At 42.6% G+C, this 16,966-nt stretch overlaps 1 protein-coding gene across 1 annotated transcript; it reads left to right on the top strand.

The window, feature by feature from the left end:
• Positions 1-2,229: 2,229 nt before the first annotated feature.
• ALKBH1 (alkB homolog 1, histone H2A dioxygenase) lies at positions 2,230-16,537 on the top strand. Its single transcript, XM_048305566.1, has 6 exons — positions 2,230-2,546; positions 5,173-5,281; positions 9,499-9,661; positions 13,126-13,216; positions 14,330-14,523; positions 15,042-16,537. The coding sequence occupies exons 1-6, from the start codon at positions 2,286-2,288 to the stop codon at positions 15,460-15,462; spliced, it is 1,239 nt and encodes a 412-aa protein (XP_048161523.1). The 5' UTR covers positions 2,230-2,285; the 3' UTR covers positions 15,463-16,537.
• Positions 16,538-16,966: the final 429 nt, after the last annotated feature.

Below are 16,966 nucleotides of genomic sequence, written 5' to 3' on the forward strand. Positions count from 1 at the left end.
AGGAGTTTTTAGTCTCTTGCATGTGTGATCTCTCTGGTAGCTCTATGATCTTGACCCTTAACAACTCAAGCTGAGAGGAGGGAATAAACAGAAGTGGTAATGATTTAAAAAACATTGAAAGCACACTGAGTGACAAAATCCTTAACCACACTTTGAAAAACTATGGTAATATTTTCATGTTACTGTATCCAACTGAAAGCAGAATTAGAGTCAACTCATCGCCTTACTTCATGAAAGGAATTAGCACATTACCTTGGAACCTTCAAGAATGTGGGAGTCCTTCTGTAACACATTCTGAACTTCTTCTGGAGTTGAGAATTTAATCCAGCAATAACGTCTGTGAAAGCCTGTATCTCTGTCCTAATTACCAGTTAAAAAAAACAAAATGCAATTACTATAGGAAATACTCAACAGAGGCTGTTAAAAACTTTCTACAGATACTGAATTTAAGGATTATTCAGAAATGATCAGAGGAATTGGCACACTTGCTGTTTCTTCACACTAAGACATTTGCTGTCAGTGACAGCATGTGGGGTCTAGCAAAGGCTGTTCTACATACCTTTCAATTTGAATCTAGCAATAATTAAAAAAAAAATCACAATCTTAAGATATGGTTGAAGCCTGGAATAATGCATAGGCAGTAGTTTCAAACTGCAGTATTTATCTACTAATAATAGTCAGTCACAACAGAACTGACATTTAAATGGCCACAGTACATAAAATGCATTCAGCAAGATATAAAACAGCTACTTAAGAGACTAAGAAAGCATTCTGCAATTCAGAATGACAAACACTAACTGCACTGGAAAGAAAAAAGTTATTTTTAGAAATAATTTACCAGTCAGAAAAGACAATTGTCAATAAAGAGGTGATAATGAGGAAAAGCCAGGTGTATCCAAGTGCCTTCTATGTCTACTCAGATCCCCCTCAGAGCTCACAACAGCTCAGCCACTCTGATCATCAGGCAACACTTCCAAACCACCAGGGAAGTTTTCACCTACAAGGCACTGCCTGGTTTCAGTATCACAGTGATGTCTAAATTAGGCTGTCCTACACTGGGATTTTTGTACCTCTGGCAGTTTTAAGCATTAATGAAACTTCTTAAGTAATCACTGAATCTAAAGGTACACATGCATGAGTTTGTGGTAAGCCACCAGACTTTACAACAGAATGATGCAGTCTGTCCTGGGCCTGAGGAAAAATGATGTGACAGGCAGGTGCCCAAGCTTCAACTGTTCAAAACAACCAGGCTGTTTCAAACTATCTTTCTCCATTTCCACACTAATCCTCAACTGAGGTGAACCCATCAGCTCACTAACTGAAGTTCACTACACAGTGAGCTTAATCTAACAGACCATTACTTCGCATGGAGAAACACAAGCAGGCAGAACCTTGATACTTTCAGCAATGGCCTGCAACTTACCCACAAAGGAATACTTTTTGACTGCTCATCTCTAAGAAACTGCATTAGATATCTATGATGCCTGACCTACATCCTCAGGAGATAAACAGCCTAAACGACAGAGGCATTGGTAGCTTGGCAGCACCCTGCAGAGGTTATGGGTTTTGTGTTAGCCTCGCACTCTGGATGGGGTCTGAATCCACAGCAGAAAAAGATGCTAGGTTCATACCCACACCTTTCGTTTTTGGCCAGCTAGACCAAGCACATAAAAACTTTACTCTCTGTCAGAAAAATAGTAACACGATGATAGAAAAGCTCAAAGCATTTTTACATTAATTATTGAGAAATGCCAGCATCAACAAGACGTGAAGGATGTGTTTTGTAAAGCTCTTTGAAAGCCAATGGAAAACACTAAGCTTCAATAAGGCCTAGCGCTCGCAGTCAAGTGGTGATGCTCCTGCGAGAAGGAGCTAAGGGTAGAGAGCACTGAAAACCTCACTAGAGTACAAGATGAGGCGTCCAGACTGCAGCTCCTAGGAAACGGGGAAGCTGCTTCGGAGCAAGGCCTCAGCCGCAGGCTCTTCCCTGCTTCGCCGAGAAGACACGAACTGCGGCCCGGAGGACGCGCGGGTACTCACGAAAGGCAGCTGGCACCTCTGCACCGACCCGAACTGGGAGAAGTACTCCTTCAGCTCCTCTGTGGGGAAACGCACCTGGTTATCCGGGCCCGGCGCCTCCGCGCAGCCGCACCGCCCTGGCCCGACCCCCGGCCTGTGCCGGCACACGCGGCCGCCCAACCCCGCCAGGCCCAGCAGCGGTGAGGGATGGGAGCGGGGGCGCAGACTCACTGCTCGACACCGTCCAGGGAACCTCGGCCACGAAGATGTCGAAGAGCCGCCGGGAGCGGCGCCCCACCGCCCGCACTGCACTGGCCGCCGCCATGTCGGGACTGCGGCGAGAGGGGAGGACGGAGAGAGGGAGGGGAGGGGAGGGGCGGCCCCGCCCCGGCCGGCCCGAAATGGCGGCGGCGGCCCTGACCCGTGAGGGTGGGGAGGATGCGTTTCGCCGGCTCTTTCGATTCTATCGGCAGCGCGACGCGTCCGACCTGCGGGGCGTGGTGGACTTCTCCTCGCCGGGGGGCCAGGTAATACCAGGTTGCTTCTGCCCGTGCCCCGTGGCGAGCGGCTCGGAGGGCGTCCCGCTTTCTGCGCGGTGTCTCTGCGGGGCTGTGGCGGTGTCGCTGCAGCCCATTCTCTCCACCTGCTGTTCCCCTTCGTGCCCGACGCCGAATCCCTGGTGCCGCCCCGTTTCTGGCTAGAGGACGCTGCACTCGAGCGCTGACCCTCTTAGGGATCCCTGTGATGTTTTACAAATGACGGCGTGACCTGGGAGGGGCAGCTGGGAAGGGCCCGTGGCCCCTCTGCGCGGGGGTCCCTAAGCCGGGCGCGCCCAGGGTCCCCTTGGGCCATGGGGCGCTGCCCGAGGGAGCAGGGTGCCGTGCGGCCGCCCCTGGCCAGCGCGATGCCTAGTCACGGGTTTACTACTTTGGCTGATACTTCATAGTGTTTCATTAGCTCCCTACTCTGCACTAGGGGATCTTCAAAGCTTCTAATAGAACCACGTGATACTTAAGCAGCGGAACGTATTGACGTAAAAACCCCCAAGTTTCGCTCTCGGAGCTGACACTGTTTCCTGGGCCTCCTGGCCCTTGTCTTAGCCCTGAAGTACTTGGGTGAGCTGGGATCAGCTGCCCCTTGCTGTGCTGTTTTCCCCCTAGTCAAGTTTCTTCTCCCTTCTCATTCCTGTATAATAAATGCTTGGCTCAGTCATCAGGGTGAGTTCAGCTGTTGCAGTGGGTTGGGGAGCACAGCTGAAAGCAGTAGCCATCATAGTAATTTACCATGCCTTTAGTGATGAAGATATGATCCTTAAAACTTGTCTTCTGTTTCGTCACCTCACAAAAGGATGACACATAGCTGCTGAAGTGTTGTTAACCAGGGATTTTCTACTTAGGAGCCTATGTCAAAAAAAGGAGTGGGGAATATAGTTAAAATGAAACTTTGCCTAATTTTTCATAGTTTCAATGCTTAGTCTTTTCTTTTTAGTGTTCTATTCAGGTATTTATTTTTCTGTCTTTTTGGACTATAATTTTATTGTTGCTAATGGAACACAAAACCTGACCCATATGAAATTGTTAGAGGCATTAGAATTAACCAATGAAGGTTTTATCATTTCAGCCTTTCTTGAGCTTGCAGCAGTCCTATATTTGGTAAAGGATTACAGCATTATGGCTCTTCTGGGAAATTCAGAGTATTTGAAAACAACACAAGGATCTGTCTTCTCTCAATATGATTCTTTTTGTGCCTGTTACCTTCTAAGATCAGGTGACAGTTTACTAGTGAAAACATCTTTTATTCCTCTTTCCCCCAGGTTAAAAACATCTGGCTTTTCTCTTTAAGAGCTACAGGCTGGCAGACTGGCCCAGATAATACTGCTTCTTTTTTCTCAGAAAACTGCTTCAAGCAATTGAGCTCTTCAGTGAAGTGTGACATACCCCATCTGCCCTGTTATCGGACTTATTTAACTGATTCAGCACATGTAATTCTTCAGCGTAGAAACATCTCCTGTTCCTCAGAAGCCCAAGCAACAGCTGGTGTGGACGCACTTTGAGCAGGCAGTGATGTGGCAGAGTTTTGGTCAGAGGATGAGCCTTCCTGGGGACATTCTGTGGATAGGACTGTGAAGTAAGCTCCTCAAGGCTGGCACTCACAGAGCTGCTTTTGACAGAGAGCTGAAAAATGGGTAAAACTTAACTACATTGCCAGAAGGTGCTGTCCAGCAGTAATTCAGAATTTCTTAGAAATTCAGTGTATGTAATTTAGTTCTGTTGCTCATAAAATGTTAACCAGAGCTGTCAGCTGCAAAGAGACTGATTTACACATGCACCACTACAGAGGCTGTGTGCAAAGGCCTTAATTTGATATACACTTTAAGTTGTTACAAAGTCTTGCAGTCTCTGCCTGTTTATTCCTACTGTGCCTGGCCGTCTCTTTCCTTATATGAGTCTGTACTTTTCCACTGCTGCATGGAGAGCTAGACTGGGGAACTAAGCCAGAACAAAACCAACGTGCCTCTACCCTGCCCTCCTCAAGACAGTTCCCTGTCCTAAGGAAAGAAGGGAGTGAGAACACAGTAGAATGAGTTCGGTGGGTTTTTTTCAGCAAATGTTAGCTTAAATACATGTGTTATTGCAACCCAAGAGAATATGTCCAGTAAGTACATCTTGCCGAGCCTTGAGCTGGTGATCCTGCTGTTGGGAACAGAAGTGGCAGGGTGGCATTCAGAATTGACAGGGTTTCTGTAGTCCTTCACATCGGACAGCTTTGGCTAGTTCATCACTGCACTGCTTATCCTTCTGTAAATTAGAGATGAGAATAGTCATCTACCCTATAGGATCATGAGCAACTTGTATTTGGAATGTTCTTCGAAGTATAAAGTGTTATGAGTATATTGCTCTCTAATGGAGGTTGATAATTACCAGAATGTTTTACAATGATGAGGCTGTACTGTGGAAAAATCGTGATGAATTTTTTCTCATTGGTGTATATTGTTTGGGTTTTCTTATGAGTGGGGGACACCTCTCCTCATCCCTAAGTAAAACCTGTAGTAATACCTTCAAGTGTGGTAGCACTCTTCCTTTTAGATGCTATTTTTGGAGGAGTTTTGTGTTTCTCACTTTTTTTTTAACCAGAACTGTTTTCTTTTGCCAGGTGTTCAGATCACAGCTCAGTATTTCTTCAGTCAGTGATCAAGATGCCTACAGAGCAGGATTACAGCCAGTTAGCCAGTGGAAAGCCTATGGCCTCAGGGGGTATCCAGGTAGGTGCCTCTGATTTCAAGAAGAATTAAACACAACCTTGTTGCTTTGAATTCATGCAACTTCAATCTTACCTTTCTTGTCCTGACTGAAAAAGCTATTTTGGTTTGCCTAAGTGTAATTTAATGTTGTCATAAGTGAGGAGGATGAACAAATCAGCTAAAGGGTGGGATGCAGCAATATTTATGAAGGTGAGAAGAGCCAGTTGTTTCACAGTGAGATCAACCAGACCATAGCTCATGAGAATGGGTTCCTGTTGCCTTTGACAGAGACTTTATTTCTGTAGAATCTGTTTTTTCTCAATATATATCATGCACATTGGGTACATGGCTGAAATACAGTAGTTTCACAGTTGAAGTGTGGCATCTACTTGTCAGTGTAGGACACTGAGTACAGTAAGTGAATAGGCCTATTCAATATACAGAGTAATTTCATTAGGCAAATTATTTCAGAAATGGAAATATGTTTTAGTTTGCAGTTTACCTGGGTAGAGTCACAGAGGGGCATTAGGTTGGAAAGCACCTCCAGAGGTCTAGGCCAACACCCTGCTTAAAGCAGGATGAAGTTGCAAGTTAGATCAGGATGCTGACAGCTTTGTATGGGTAAATTCTGGAAATCTCTAAGGATAGAGATTGCACACCCTCTCTGGGCACCTGTACCAATGTTTGGCCATGTTTTTTTCCTAAACCTTATATCTAATAAAAATTTGTCTTGCTGTTATTTGTGACTGGTGTCTCTCCTAATCTTGCTGTGCACGTCTGAGAAGAATCTGGCTCCCCTCCTCTCTCTGTAGGTAGTGCTCAATACCAGGATGTGTCACCAGCCCTCACCGCTGCTCACACAGTTTGTCCTCAAGGCAGCCTGGCCTTGGTTTGGAGCTGCTCTTAGCCCTTGGGCCCGTATTGTTGCATGGGGTTTTTCTGCCCCTGATGCAAAATTACCACTGTTGAACTTCCTGAGGTTCTCTTTAGCCCGTTCCTTCATTTCTCAAAGCCCCTTTCAGGTGCAGTAGTAGCCTCCAGCATATCCACTGCTGCCCCAATTTAGTGCAATCTGTAAGTGAAATGGGGTGAGCATCCCATCCATCCATGTTGTTGATGTAGATGTAGTTATCAGTCTTTGCCCCAGGATCAAAGAACAGAGCTCATAACAGCTGCTGGTGAGACTTTGAATCATCAGATCACTATTCTTTAAGCCTGGTGATCCAGCCAGCTTTTGCTTACCCTTTCAATTTCCCCAAAAAATTTATGGGTCCCCAGTTTGGCTCCAATGATGCTGCAGGAGACCAAGTGGAAAACTTTCCTTAAGCCAAGGTAAACAACATCCCCTGTTTTCCCCTTGTGTGGACATCTCACTGTAGCAGGCAATAAGGCTGGTTACACAAAATTTGCCTTTCATGCTGTCTGTTCTCAACCACTGTGTCTGGAAGCAGCTGCCATGAAAGTTTGCTTCATAATTTTATCAGGGGTTTTGGTAAGGCTGGTGACTTTGTAGTTCCCCAGATCCTCCTTATTTCAGGGATTTTTGTTTGATTAATTTTGTTTTTTCTCACGTTTCTTTTGGTTCATTGGGACCTCAGTTTCTGTGGGTGGTTGCTATGAAGCCAGCCTACCATTCCTGAAACTGAAGCAGCCATGCTACCCATCTGGCATGTTTGATACACAGGGAATTGAACAACTTCAGGAGAAAGGCTTCTGCCTCTTCTTGCCTCTATAAATGTTTTTTTCCACTTACCTGTCATATTATAGCTGCCCTCGCTTGGTCTGCCTGCCATTTACTGTCTGTCTAAATGTCTTTCCTAGTAATTACATAGGGGCTGTGGGGAATCACAGGTTTTCCACTTAACTGCATTTTTCTTCTGCTTTGGCAAAGGAAACCTTTTACTAAAATGAAATGCAAATACATTGACAAATTATCTGTCCTGTTTAGAATCAAGTCATGTGGACTTGAAAAGAATAATATTTTATCATTTTTCAGCTACCTTTATCTGGACATCCTGAAACAGTAGGAGATGTGTAACCAACTGTCCCAATAGCCTTCTAAGTGAAGTAAGAATTTCTTTAGTTCGTCTATGAGCGAATGGAAAGGAATTTGGTTTTGTCCACACAGTAAGCAATGAAATAGAAGACTAAGGGATCTGGGCGAATTTCTATTGTGGTTTCCTGAGTTCTGTGAGAAGCATGTGATGCTGTCTTTGGGTCTTTGTAATTGACACACTTTTTTTTTATGAGAGGTTTTTCTTGCTGTTAGACATCTGCATGTCTTATCCTTCCTTTGACTGAGGTTGGAGACCACTTTCAGTAGGTACGAATTAATTCCTAGTTTGTAGCAAGATACTGCTGCAGTAAGAGAATTGCATCTACTTCCTCAGGGCAGCTTTCTTTAGTATACAGATTAACAGAGTAATTCTTTTGCCCTTCCCCCCACATCTTTCAAGGCGAAGAGGTTTAGTTATGTTGTCTTCAAAGTTTGTCTGTGGTGTTTCTGAACTTTAGTCAGTTCAGAAAGATTGCTACAGAAATACATTTCTTATTTCTTACTCTTCTCCCTCCTATGTGTGCAAGTTACTGATTCTAGCACTATTAATCTTTGCTCTATGTTTGCATAGAATTTCGTAGTAAAACTCTGCAACTGTTAGAAATTCAGTTCCTGTCTTTCTTGATACAGTAAGCATAATAGTAACCCATTTTTTAGTTGTTACTGCTTTTGTAACTCTAGACCAGTCTAGTTTCTTAGGAGAAACTTAGGTCAAGGAAAGGTTTGGAGTGACATGAGCATGTTCCAAGCTTGTGATATAAAAGCCATAAAATCTGGATTCCTGTTCTCATCTCTGCTTGTAACTAGCCCTCCAGGCTTCAATGCCTTTATTAATACCTGGGGATAATACATACATAGTAGAGTGTAATTTCATGAATGTAGTAAAGTGCTTCAAGGACCCCACATCAAAAACTGTAGACAGGATGGGCAATATTATTATTCTGTTCTATGCAAACGCCAACAGAAAGTAAATGTAATGCTTCTGGCAAAGAAACTTCCTGTAGCCAAACCTATCAGAAGGCCACCATAGTCTGAAAGTGCAGGAAACAGAGTGAAGTGAGTGACCATGTGTTATTAAGACACTAAAGGCTTTTTTTCTAACCAGTTACTTTAATCTTGAGTCTGTGAGGTATGCTGGCAGGTTGCTCTTTTTGTATTTTTATTACCACTTTCACAAGGCAAGTTTGTATCCTGCTAAGACTCCTAGCTTTGCTGCTTCTTTTTTCATCTGTTTTTGTCTCTGTTAACTTGATATGACTGAGAAGTTCAAAAAGATACAGTAGGCCAAAACCTTAAAACCTCCTTTTCCTTTGTTCCTCTTACATCCTTACCTCTCTTTGCATGTGGATTTTGTGTTGGTGAGTCTTACTGAATTGACAGTCTCTGAGAGAGTGCCTTGATTCTCAGAGTAGGTACAGTACAGATTAATAGCTTTTCTCATATGGGCTACTGCTTGAACCCTGCCTGAGGTGCCTGGCTAAATGAATGTGCAGAATAGCTGCATGTTTATTTTGTTTTGTTAATTAACAATGCCTGCAAAGTATTTGCAGTCAACAGCAAGTGGTTTGGGATATCATTTGACTTTCATGCCCCTTTCTGAGTGTTACTGTATCAAAATGCAAATGTGGATACAACCAGACTTACCTGGAAATAAGCATGAAGCAAAGGGGAGGACACTACATTACTAGACACTGGCTCAGCCCAGGAACTTCCTTCTGAAGTAGCAATAGGAAGAAAGTATGAGTTCAGAGACAGGATAAAGTTAGTTTGAAGTGTAGAAAAACTAGGCCAGAATTACTTTAACTTTGCAGGGCTTAAGACAAAAGTCATGCTGAATAATTGAAAAAATAAAATTTGCTCCAAAGCAATTGGATTTTCATATTCTTACTCCTTTGTCTCCTGTAATCAATATGCCTTACACAGATATGTCCTTTATTGTCATTTTTTGTTTGGACCACAGGCTGCCCTCTCTGCCTTTTCCCTTGTGCCATCATTTGTTTTTTTCTGAAAAAAAAAACCCAGTAAGTTTTAACTTACCTATAATAGATTTCATCAGCTTATATGCACAGTCAGTTTTTTTCACTACTTCTGACTCCTGTCCTTTGCTCTAGATTCAGAAAAAAAATAGGGAAACTCCTAATCATACTTTCTCTCCATCCTCTCCTTTTTTATTTGTGGTCAGGGTTTATTTTCATACCAAACCCATTCCTTCCGGGCTGCCAGCGTCACTGGGTGAAGCAGTGTCTCAAGCTATACCCTGAGAAACCCAATGTCTGCAACCTGGACCTGCACATGGCTCCTGAGAAGACCATGGACCTGTGGGGACAGAGCAAGGAGCAGCTGAGGTAACTCCACTATAACCTTTGGTGGTCAAAACTAATGGAGCCAGATCTCACCTCTGAGAAGGTCTAAGAAAATGGAGCAGGAAAGGAAAGCTGAAGAAGATTGTGTACATGCTGGCAGCATACAGATGGTGTCACACCAAGTTAAAGATGGCTATTTCATGACTTCACATGCATCCTTGTTAATTCCTTGTTAATTCTCTGCTTTCATGCTTAGTGGGATTTTCTAGTAGCATATTGTTCTAAAGCCATCAGTGAAATGTTAAATAGTGACCCTGGCTGATGTGGTGCTTGGAAGCTTGCTAAACTCAGTTACAGGTAGAACCATGAAGTCCTCCTAGGCCTCAGTTATCCTGAGGCAAAAGGGATCCTTTCCAAAACTCCCCACTAATGGTAGCACTTCTTCCCAGTCAGCTCTTAAACCCGGTACACTGTAATTGTGCTGTTAGCAGTACTCTCTTGAACTTCTTAAATCTACCAGTTTCTGTGTTCTTATTTTCTAAAGTATTTCTTTTAGTTTGGTTTTGTTTGTGGTTCTTCTTAATTCAGCATGACATCGAATTAAATGTATTAAATGTACCATTTCAATGGCAATCCTGTTTAATCTGAAAGATTCCTTCAGGTTCAGAATTCTGCGGCTGATGCAGTTGCCTTTCCTCTACCTGATTTGGAATTTAATGGAGAATTTGTCCCAGTTTTGAAGTCAGGTAGAAAGTTTAAAAAAAGAAAAAGTCTTTTAAAGCTTGAACTTTATTAACGTCACCTGTAAAAAGACATATAAGACAGACTGTTTACACAACCTTTTAGCCACTTGGATATTTATCATTACCTTATTGATTTCACCGCTCATTTTTCATAATGATTGTTTCATGTGATGGTGCAGAGTTCCCTACAATGCTCATCTTCCACCTCAGTCTCTTAGTGAGATTGACATGCTGAGATTTTTCTTCAAAAAAACTCTTGACATCTACAAGATACAGAATGGCAAAAGCAAGATTTGGACTTCTAGCTGTTTGCACCTAAGAGAGAAATTATGCCCTCACTTGTGTTTTCTAGGCTCGATCAGAATTAGCTACAGAAATGTAGACACCATTTTTGTGTTCCATCAAGGATGAAAAATTGTTCTTTGAAAGGATTGTGCATTATGCCCAGTGGCTGAAAAAAGTGGGGTACTGTTCCAGCTTGACAGGCCTCTCCCAGCAGGACCTCCTGGGTGCAGAGAATGATCAGAAGTTCATTTGGAGCTGAATCCAGTTCAGTTGAAAACAGTGTTTGGAAGAGTGATGGCTAGCAGCAACACTGGCAGTTTTATGAAGTACTTGCCTAAGTCTTCAAGTGAGCAAACTGCTGTATTGTGCTTATACCTAGCGGCAGCAGATCCAAACTAGCCAGCCTCTCTAGTATCTGTAGTGAAAGCCTTTCTAGGAGGCGAGAAACAGTGCTTAACTAAAAAGAGGTCTACTTCCAAGATGGGTCACAACTTTAATGATTTTTAAAGCCTCAGGATAATGCATGCATGTCCTTGGGGCTTACCTGCTCTTTTTAGGATGCAGGAGTCACAAGGTAGGGTGAATCTATACAGTTCCTAGACATATATGCTGTGCTTTCCTCACAAAGTGGAGCCTGAGTATTGTCTCTGGTACTGGGGACAATTAAAAGCATAAAAGGGGATAGAGCATTCCCACAAGGGAGATATATAGATATGTCCATCATTGTGTATAAGGAAAAGGCTGGAGGGGTTTTACAGATGCAGTCATGACCTGCAAATAAAGACACAAGGGATCTTCAGACCAAAGCTCCCATGCTTGTTCTAACATAGTTATACTAGACCTTTTCTGTGTTTTCCTGCAGGACCTCATTGTTTCAAGATACACAACACTCACACTTTCCCCTTCTTAGCAATCACACATGAAATCACATGCAGAATACCAAGTTCTGGGAATGAGGACTTCCCACACGCATTTGGGCTCTTGCTGTTGTGCAAACACTAGCACTGTAGCGAAAGAAGGGCACTTTTGAAAGGCACATGCTAAAAATGTTTCATTATGAACATTGTTAATTGAAGGTTGTACAGGAACAAGTTGTGGGCTCCATGTTTTCTAAATGCTGTGTTACCTGCTTGTAGGCTACACAAATTGTTCCAAGCAACATGTATTTGACAGTTACTGTGTTGGTGTTTATGGTAATTGCAGTTGCTGTTACCATATGACAGATTGAAGTTGGCAAGACTACTTTCAGTAATCAGTGAGCTAAGAAAAATTACTAAAAGTAGAGAAACTGGCCTTTTACTCCTGGTCCTGTTTTATCTTAGGAGCTATCAGCATGGCATAGTTGAAGGGCAGGAACAAGCTGCATATCCAGGTAGAAATGCACACTAAATGCAGATGTTTGACTGAGACTTGACCATGGCAGCACAAATACAAATCTTTTTTTTGTAAAAGAGAGCATGTTTGGCTGAATTAATGAGGCTATAAATGGGAGCCAACCGTCTGGTGCTACTATTTATCTTCTCAGTGTATTTCCCTTTTCTTTTTCTTTTTTTACCATACCACGTGACTTGACTTGAGAAAAATAAGCTGAAATTGCTGGAATGAGTAGACTAGAAGATAGATGTGTATCTTCCTTTTTGTATTTGTCACTAACATACTTCTGTCTTATTTAGTTACTTATACTCTGTAACTTTTCAAGAGCTTTTCCATAGTCCTTCTAAAAGCCTGTCCTTGAAGCCTCTTGCTTTCATCACCTTCAAGTAAGAATGGTAAATTGGTATGTGGCTTCAGACCACTCAGTCCCTTTACTTTAGGGTTGTCATGTGATAAGAACAGTTCTTTGTCCTGTGTAGCAGCCTGGATAAGGGGACACCTGCCGTCTAGACTTCTTGACACTGTGGTCATAGCTAGAGAAGTCTTGCTTTTTACTGTGACTCAGTCTGTCCTAAGGATGTTTTATCAAAGCACCAAGTAGTAGAACTCACCATCCTTTGCAGTATTAGGCAGCATGCTGTGTTTCACTGTCAGGCAACTCATTTTTCTTTCTTGTAATTTTCCAGTAGGTACCTAGAATATTTTTTCCTTGCATTTGCACCTTTAGATCTTCAGATTCTGGTCTTTCAGGTGCTCAAATAGGACATGTTTAATTCTCATTTCTAAATCTGCGCAGCTCATTGTGTTGTTTCCATCTGACAACCTCTTAGGTACCATGTTGAAAATACAAGCTTTCAAACTGACAACAATTGGCAGTAGGCCCCATAGCTTGCACACATTGCGTGAACTAAATTTTCAGGGTCTTTGGAGGAAGAAAGTATTGGTACTGAAAATAAAAGTTTAGTATTGATTGTTTTTAATAGCATTGATTGGTTTTAATAGGCTGTGAAATGGATGAGTGAATCTCATTACTGTATGCTGCACTACCAGAAGACCCCTCAGAAATTAACACATATCCTATTTCTTTATATTTTGTCTCTGTAGAAGGAAAGGTTCCAGTAAATGGGAGCCCAGGAGCCTATTGGAGAAGCTGCGCTGGGTGACCCTTGGTTACCATTATAACTGGAATACTAAGGTATTGAGATTAAATTCTTCTCCATTTTTCTTAGCCATAAGCACTCAGAATGGCAAACAGAGAAGAACATCATGGAATAAAATGTTTATGATCCTACAAGACAGTATTGAGGAAAGGCACTAACAAACTGTGTTTTCAAGAACATTTTAATCTGTATTAGTTTACTGTGAAGGGTTTAACAGCAAAAGTCCATTGCTGCATTCTTTCCTTTGAAAGTTAACATGAGAGCATGCACTCAGCTCTAAACCTGCAGCTATTTCAGAGTAAGTGGCATTTTTGCCTACCAAAAGGGATGATTACAAAAGCATTGCTAAATAAAGCTGAGTGTGACTTCTGGGAAACTCCTCTTCTTGGGAGGGTTGAGCAGGAGCAAGAAGAGACTGCTGCTCTTGTGATTTTGAGCTTAAGGGAGTCTGAACCAGTATAGCACATTCTTACCAACCAACAGCTGTTTTGAGGATCCTGATCAAAATAAACTATTTTCGTAAGACTGAGATAGATGAAGGCTGATAAACACGGGCAGAGTGAATATGCATCTTACCTGTATACTGCAGATAACCAAATCTGCTTGCAGCTTTTTATTTACCAGATCAACCTGTTATTGGATGGCCTTAATAAAAGTTTGGTTATTATCTTCCAGTCCTCTCAGAATCACTCATGGGAGAGAGAAAAAGTAGGTTTGCAACTGATTACTGTTTCTTACTCATGAAAGAATAAGATGCTTGAGAATAAAGATGGTTGTTTTGGAGCTCTGTTGGTGAGCTACAGGACTGTCTTTCCATTGACAGCTTCAGGTTGTGACTGAGAAGATCCTCAGGATGTTGGTACTAATCTTACTGATTTCAAGTTTAGCATCTAGATATAATGATTAACTTCACGATTCATTGAATCTCTGGCACTCTCAGCCTAGGCCATGATTTTAATGGTAAGAGGTAGACTTGCTGTGGTTCTGCCTGTGCTGTAGTCATTTTCTAGGCAAATGTGATGTCCTTCTCCGTGGCTATCAGCCAGACTTTCAAGTTCTTTTTCAATGTTTGTTTCCAGTTGTATTTGCTGCTCTGATGTGTTGGGTGTGGCTTTCTTTTTTTTTTCTCCCCCCTCTCATCCTTCCAGAAGTACTCAGCAAATCACCACACTCCTTTCCCCTCAGACCTTGCATTCCTATCAGAACAAGTGGCTGCAGCCTGTGGGTTCCGGGGTTTCCAAGCCCAAGCAGGGATCTTGAACTACTATCATTTTGACTCTTCACTGGGAATTCATGTGGATGAGTCTGAACTAGACCATTCTCGGCCCCTGCTGTCATTCAGGTGAGTCAAGGAAAGCACACTTGAGTGTTATGGAAAGATTGGTGGCTTTTTTCTAGGGTTGCATATGGTTATAGGAAGGCCGTATGATGTAGTTTGGGTATATAATCTTCACTGTCAGAAGATCTGATTAGCAGAAGGCTGTAGGTCAGGGACATAGGTTTTTCTTTAAGGACTGCTTGAATAGCATGGATGTAGTGCCTGGAGTGAAGAGTTCTTTTGCACAGAGCAGAGTTCTGTTCTAAAGCAGCAGTGTCAGTTAGGTACTAAAGAAGTATCTCAGCAGGGCTTTAGACCTGGCAGGGCAATTGCTCACACTGTGCCTGTCTTGAACCAGATCTCTTAGCCTGTTTGCCATGTTCCCACTGAAAAGTTGTTCTTAGGAGTCCATCTGTTTTTTGTGGTTGCTTGGGGTGTTTTTCATAAAGGAATTTAACTACTGATATTTTCTTCCTGTGCAGAAAATTGTTCTCTGCCTGAATTTGTTTTCTCTTCTCTCTCCATCCTTATACCATCTCTAGTTTTGGGCAATCCTCGATATTTTTGCTTGGGGGCCTGAAGCGGGAGGAGGCCCCGACAGCAATGTTCATGCACAGTGGAGATATCATGGTGATGTCTGGCTTCAGCCGCCTGCTGTACCATGCTGTTCCCCGCGTCCTCCCCAACCCCGAGGGCACAGTTCTGCCTTCATGCCTCGACCAAGCTCTTTCTTCAGACCTTCCTGTTGGCTCAGTCATTGAGCACAGCTCTGATGAGGATTGGCAGGTGTGTGCCAAGTACCTGCAGTCCTCCCGCATCAACATGACTATTCGACAGGTGTTGGCTGAGGGTCAGAAATTTCCAGAGGAATCTGGGACAAACGGAAAGGGCCAAGCACCCTCTGAAGACAGTCATCATGAGAACAGCAAAGCCAAAAGACATAAACCAAACACAGTCAGCTGAAACCAGGAGATCATACTGACATGGACTGGACAGGCAATCTCCATATGGAATTAGGAACTAGTGTAATACTGGAAGTCACTTGTCTGTATTGCGGTTAATAAACTTGTGCAGAATAAATGTAGTCCTTCTTGCTGTAATAAATAGGTGGGAGGAGAAAAAGAATTTAAAAGGAAAGGAAGGATGAGTTCAGGACTCAGGAGATGAACTCTATTGGCATTTTGTTGGCAGATGTTTACAGGTATTTTAAATTACCTGTATGTCAGAGAATTTTAAGCTTCTGGTGAAGCTTGGTTTAAGCTTTAGGAGTGATGCTTATAAAGTATTTTGAAATCATTGGGCAGAGAGTGTTAGCAAAAGATACACAATTGCTATGTGATAGAGAATCCTGTTGGGCTTGTAAAGCCCAGCTGAAGCGAAGTAACAAGTATGGATGAGAATAGGCTGCTATGGGTGTAAGACCTATCTGCAACATTTTCAAGATAATTACTTCTACGGCAAAAATAGGTCCAGTGGTCAGAAACTGGCAGCTCCCTCAAGCAACACCTGCTGTAAGCTTGCTGTAGTCCTGTGCTTTCCTTTTGCCAGCTTGCATCCCCTCAGCTGCAGCAGAATCTGCTTTTATGAGTGGTACTGAACATCTTATCTCAGATTTTAGAGAGAAACAATTGGGGGTGATATCTACTTAGAATATTTAGTAGCTCCAACTGGGTCTCCTCCCAGCAGTATGTGACTGAGCCCAACATCCCCATTCTTTCAAAACTGCCCTCTCTTAAGTGCCTGTGTGTTTTGGTTCTCCAGTCCCAAGCTAGCATCTATAAGGAACAGAATGACTTGCAAATAGAAGCAATGAAGTTGTAAATTAAGTACCTAAAAAATTAATCAGTGACTATCTCTGTTGCCCAAAGATAAATATATTGAAACAAAGAAAAGCAGTAGCTTTTGTGCTAGTTCTTTTTAAGATTCAGACCTTCCTATCTACTTTTTAATGCAGTTTTAATTGTTGAAGTGGAATGCACTGTCCCTGGGGTATTTTTTTGCACTTTCCCAATGAATAAACTTATACAGTTTTTAAATTCAAGATGTCTATCAGTTTTGGGCTGGCTATTTTCTTCTTTTCTTTTTCTCCCTGTTAGTTGTTTCAGTGTGTTGTTAGTGCTGCTGTATTCCTTGTGCAGTTCCCTCCAGGCTTTTGGATCTACTGCCTCTGCAATCTGCCAGCTCTGGTGGAGGAGCCCTCCGTTTGTCTGCAGGGCTGCTTTGCTTATGGGCAGAGTTATGCTTATGGCTTACAGTTCGGAGGGCAGTTGCAGAGGAGTGTTGCCTGCAGCATCAAAGTCCAATTTGATACATATGTGGCAGCTTTTTCTCATGGGTAAAGTGTCTGGTCTGCTTATTTCATAGCAGGTGAATGTGTGTTTGTGTGCAATTAATTCCTTACACAATACTGCAGAGAGCTCCAGTAACTTAAGGTCTGAAATAATCAGATAAGAGTTTCAATATCTTA

Source organism: Corvus hawaiiensis, chromosome 6, assembly GCF_020740725.1.
Source record: "Corvus hawaiiensis isolate bCorHaw1 chromosome 6, bCorHaw1.pri.cur, whole genome shotgun sequence".
Taxonomy (NCBI): Eukaryota; Metazoa; Chordata; class Aves; order Passeriformes; family Corvidae; genus Corvus; species Corvus hawaiiensis.

Excerpts from the sequence above, each read along its gene's own strand:
- ALKBH1 (XM_048305566.1), top strand. The coding sequence starts at position 2,286 with ATGTCGAAGAGCCGCCGGGAGCGGCGCCCCACCGCCCGCACTGCACTG. Across the intron at positions 13,217-14,329 it reads ATTATAACTGGAATACTAAG|AAGTACTCAGCAAATCACCA; the intron begins GTATTGAGATTA and ends TCATCCTTCCAG. Across the intron at positions 14,524-15,041 it reads CGGCCCCTGCTGTCATTCAG|TTTTGGGCAATCCTCGATAT; the intron begins GTGAGTCAAGGA and ends TACCATCTCTAG.